This window comes from Nannospalax galili, unplaced genomic scaffold, assembly GCF_000622305.1.
Source record: "Nannospalax galili isolate Female #2095 unplaced genomic scaffold, S.galili_v1.0 scaffold7, whole genome shotgun sequence".
In the NCBI taxonomy this organism is placed as follows: domain Eukaryota; kingdom Metazoa; phylum Chordata; class Mammalia; order Rodentia; family Spalacidae; genus Nannospalax; species Nannospalax galili.
In genome coordinates, this window is record NW_008359081.1 from 10,557,629 (window position 1) to 10,563,279 (window position 5,651).

Below are 5,651 nucleotides of genomic sequence, written 5' to 3' on the forward strand. Positions count from 1 at the left end.
TAATGATAGATTAAAGAAATATAAAGCATTAAATAGTGGATTTTATAGCAATTTGCATTGACTTTTTTAAATAATGTATTCTCTATTAAAGGTTTTCATGAAAAATTTTCAGATTAGAAATATAGCTATAACTATACTGACAGTGAATAGTGACTTCAATGGCATTTAACAGATGTTCTATTTTCTAAGTAACAGCTGTTTGATGCATTCATTGTACCAAGTTAATGATCTGCTAGTGATACTTTACTTCACAAATAAATTACTATGTTCTCTTTTAAAGTATGCAATTTTTCATAAGAATGATCATGCAGCAGACTTTGCAAATCAGGAAGAGTTCTCATTCTTTTATAGTTACGAGGTATGATGAGTTGAGGCAATTATTCATATACTCTAAGAGTTGAAACAAGATTTTTTTAAATTGTTAAAGTTATCGTCTAAAAAATACAGGTTATGGTTGACAAATTTGGATGTAGACCCCATTGGACTCCTTGAAATTCATGTATCTTACATGAGTGACATTTTCCAGTGGTTATCAACTTTGGGGGCTATTATATTTCTGGCTATGATTGGACAGACAAACTAAATCAGATGCTCTGTAATGTGCTCCAGGCAATGATATACTTTTCAAGTTTCCCAGGTGATTTCTAAGTGTAGCTGATGTTGGTAATCAGTGGTGAACAGAAAGACATTTTGTCATGGGGTTTTACTGAATAACAGTCATTACATTTTATGAGTGAAATGGTTAACAGTAGGGTGATTTGTGAAATAATTATTCGTTTTTAACATTAAATTTTGAAAGGCAAAATAATTTGTCCCATGGGTGGGTATTTAGACATCAATTATTGTGCAATATTTAATTCACTGAATTTAATAGACTGTTTCCTGCAGTGATTCTGTCACACAACTTTTTATAGAAGAAAAGTAGAACCTTTTAAGCTGATTGATGTGATATAGTAAAAGACAATAAACATCATTTTAAGAATCATGTCTGATTATTTTAGCTTTTAGATGGAACCATTTATATTAAAGGTGTTTAATGCAGCTTATTTAACTGACTCTGAAGGTTTCATGAATGATACTAATTTAGAAATACATTAAATTTGCTTATGGCTAAATCAGAAAAACATATAGATTATTAAACTTTGTTGGAGATGATATTTTCCAAACCTAATGATAATCATAATTAAATTCTATTAACATAAATATGTCTTCTCATATGACTGTTAATAAGCTAAAAAATTCTTGTTATTAATGAATATTTATCATTGATTTACTAATATCCAACTACTCCTATTTATTTTAAAAGCCTTTAAAATGCTATTTGAAGGCAGAGCAAGGTGTTGCTTACCTATATTCTAAGCATTCATGAGGATAAAACATGGAGAAAATGAGTTTGAAGTTATCATGGGCTTCACAGTAAGTACAGGACCAGTATGGACTATATTTCAGTAGAACTGGAATAAATACTACAATAAGTATTAAATGCACATGATATACATTTCATTTTTAAGTGAATTTGCATTTTTACACATAAAATTGATCAATGTCTTATTTTATCTTATTACTCATAGTGAATATTTTAGCATTATATATCTTTGAATTAATAGAAAATAAGATTTTTTTGAAAGTAAGTTGTTTTAAAACAATAATAAAACATATATCTTTTCTGAAATTATTATTTTTATATGGCACAATTTCATTTGTAGAAAGAAGTGAAAATTTCAATATGTGTAACACTATTTCATGGTCTTGTATATTGTTGTATAAAGAGCAGTAAGCCACAGAGACATAGCAAGGAAAAGGAGTTTTAGCTGGGGCCAATATATTATGGAAAAGCAGGAAATATATGAGGGAGCAAATGGAAGATGACTGTTGTTTCAATAAGGTTTGTACAGACTCGTTTTTTTTAAAGATTTGTTTTATTTAATTACTTATCTGTGTCTATCTCTCTGCCTGTTTGGATACATGCAGAGGTGGAGTCAGGCATTTGCTGGATAATTTTACATGGGAGAATGTTGGAAGAATGTTTCTGCGTAACAATACATATATTTTCTCGTCTGTAAAATGGAGACCTTTGATCAAGATGAGTGTTCATGTTTTCACTTCTAAAACTTATGATTTTAAACAAGCAAAAACATCAGTTTCTTTTAAGCCTTTTAATCAATGTAGCAAAATACCTGAGATAAACAATTTAAAAGATGAGAGACTTATTCTGGCTCATGATTTCATGGGTTTCAAACCATGACTGGCTGACTCCATTGCTATTAGGCCAGTGGAAAGTAGAAAATTCATGGCAGAAGAATGGTGGAGGAAAGCAGCTTACTAATGGCAACACTGAATAAAAGAAAGTAAAAAGGCAGGAAAGGGCAAGGGAAACGTACACTTCTGTTGGGAGCTTTACTGCATGCACAGCCATTGCTGAGTTAGATTGTGGCAGCTTACCTTGACTTACATTTTGAAGAAAGAATGCTGCCACTTTAAGAGCTTCCCTGCTCACTGCTTCTGTGGTCAGAGTTGACAGACTATGCTTCCCTGATTAATTAATAGTCTTAGAAACATAACCAAAGAGTCCTGTTTCAGTTTATGGACACCAAAATCTCTCAGCACTGATAGCTTGGTTTCTATGTAAGATTAGTGAATTATAGTAGTTGCTAAGAACAATCATAGCTGAATCTTGGATACTGTAAACTTCATGTGAGTTGATGGTGAGGTAATGTAGTAACGTACTGTGTCCTTGGATATTGCCTGGTTACTTTCTGTTAGTGATGTATCCTTAGTTATTCCTTGGTTACTTCTTGGTTACTCCTGATCTGATTCCTATATAAGCTCTGTTTGATTCACAATAAACATGCACTGGCATCTAAACCTCTACATCTCCGGTGTCTTGATTTATATCCGTTGGGGTCCCCAAACCCACCAGGCTTGAACTGTGGTGACTGTACCGTGACACACTTCAAAAGCACAATCCTATTGACCTACATCCTCCAACTACATTCTACCTCTTAATGGCCCTTTAAGCATGAATTCATCCCTGAAGTAACCATTGGTACAGTTAGTGATTTGGATCTAATCATTTCTCAATAGCACCATCAAATGGAGACTAAGCCTTCTTTGCGTATTAATTTTATTGTAAGGCAGTTTAAGCAAGATACACTGCTGCTTGGTTAGAGACCATATTTTGTTACTGTCCCTTAAAAACAGATCATGGTACGTTAGTTCTGGCAAATGAAATCAGAGCAGAAGTAATGCATGGAATTCCTAGAATGCATTTTTGAAAGAGAACCAGTTGTCTTCCACTTTATTATCACCCTTGCTGTGGGTGAATTTTAATGTTCAGCCACAATGTGCTGTACTCTGTGGATACAAATGTACCAAAGAACACCAACGGACAGAATCAAAATGATACAAGACTTTGGATTATTTTATTTTTGATTGTGTGTATGCATGTGTTTGTGCTTGGGTATGAGCAATTGAGTGCAGGTGGTCCTCAAAGCCAGAGACATCAGATCCCAGGAGATGGAATTATAGGCAGTTGGAAAACACTGAACTTGGTTGCTGGAAATTGAACTTGGGCCCTCTGTAAGAGCACTATATGCTGTTAACCACTGAGCCAGTTCAGCACCCTCATCAGAAGCTTTTTGTAATGCACAAAACATAGTCATATTTTGGATAAAATGAATAAATTCTTTACTGAAATAAAAACAAAAATCTCTTAGATGGATAATTAACATATTTGGTAATTTTTAAAAATCAAGAAAGCATTCTATATTATGACTTGATTTTAAATACAAAGGTTCATTGCCTTGGCAAAGTGTTAGATGTAAATATGCTATCATATGAACTATTTCTTTTCTATTAGAAGAAATTCAAATAATGTAGTAATGAATCACCAATAAAATATTAATCTCTGAGTGCTGGAACTTAAATTGCAAGAAACAAGTGTCTCATTGGTTTTGAGAAAAATGACAAGAATTCAACAGCTGAGAATGAAAGAAGTCCACATGTCCTTTGGTGACACCAACGATAGAGCCTTCCAAGGCACATGGGGATTCTTTTAGATTATGATCTTGGCAATGTGCTGATCTTAAATGTTCTAGGCTGTACAACTATCTACCTTTGCTGTATGTTGCCTGATTCATAGTTGGAGGATTTATCTGGGAACTGTTGTGTGAAGTATGCTAGTAGGACATAGAGTTTTACCTCTGAAATGATTTTACACTAATGATGTATGGATTTGTAAGGGCTTACTCATAACCTGTTTATTCAATGTAACCTTTTGGAGAGATTCCTAATAAAGATTACCAATGGCTGGGTGAGGGAGAGTACGACTTACATACAACCACTGGATGGGCTGACTAGACTCCCTGGCTGGGTGAGGGAGAGTACGACTTACATACAACCACTGGATGGGCTGAATAGACTCCAGTAGATGCATTTACACTGAAGGACATTTGGCTACAAACCCCTGAACGAATAGGATTCAGCATGTATGGCAGAGTCCATAGGGTTCAGTGGGGGGATGGGGGACATACGGATGGGAGAGGGTGTCTGGATTTCAGTGGGAAATATTGCATGAAATTTTATATGCTCAATAAAAAAAGAAAAATAAAGAAAAAAGAATACCATAATAACTATGCATTCATTTTTAAGGGAAGCAAGATAATATCCAAAATTCCGTTATTGATCTGAATCAATATTTTCTTATAAAATTGTATTACTATGTTTTCATATATGTTAAAAATAACTTTCAGTGATGAAGGTTACCTTTCCCCAGGCAACTTCCAAATCCAAATTACTCGGCATTCCTTCAACTGCGGATCTCTTTGTCAACTCTGTATCTGTTGTGGCCAGCCATTCTGTCAAAACATTCATCTCCTTTCTCATCTTCCGTGACAATTTCAAGCATTTCTCCAACTGTTGCTTTCTTTCTGTTACCTAAATAAATTATAATAAATTTAATTTGGCTTATTTTTATGCAAGTTTATTTACAGTCACTTAATTGAAATTTTCCTATTGTATTAATAAAATATCTATGTTTTACATGCTGCTTTATATCTTATTCAAAAAATCATATATTCTGAATATTACAGTAAAATAAATGCTTTGAAAAATTGAAATCATTAGTCCAAAATATGATGTTTCACATCTACTTCTGTGATGGCAAAATATCCCTAAGCTATATAAAAATATTTGTGGGGTGCTGGAGAGATGGCTCAGTGGTTAAGAACACTGGTTGTTCTTCCAGAAGACCTGGGTTCGAATCCCAGGGCCCACATGGAAGCTAACAACTGTCTGTAACTTCAGTTCCAGGGGATCCAACAGCTTCTTCTATCCTCCGTGGGCATTGCATGACACAGATGCACTTACCTACATGCAGACAATACACACATACGCGTAAAATAAAAATAATAGATAAAATTTTAAAAATATTTGTGGTGAGAATTTCATTTTTTTAAAAAATATTTTATTGGGCTCCTAGCCTGCACTATTATCCTCAGGCCTCTTGGGGTAAGTCTATAGTGCAGCTCTCCGTGCTGGGACTCCCTAAGCCACATTCACCCTTCCATCCCCCCACCTCGCCGTTCTATACTCCTAGTTTGAGCCCTGCGCCATTCCTAGTCTTGGGGCCCCAGACACCTGGGGAACCAATA

General features: G+C 34.5%; 1 protein-coding gene across 1 annotated transcript in view; it reads right to left on the reverse strand.

Annotated features, from left to right (window-relative positions):
• Positions 1-5,651, reverse strand: part of Dmd (dystrophin) — a 2,373,110-nt gene that overhangs the window by 1,333,418 nt on the left and 1,034,041 nt on the right. The window contains exon 34 of the mRNA XM_017795501.2: positions 4,765-4,935. Coding sequence (XP_017650990.1) covers positions 4,765-4,935 — 171 coding nt within the window. The remainder of the gene's footprint in view (positions 1-4,764; positions 4,936-5,651) is intronic.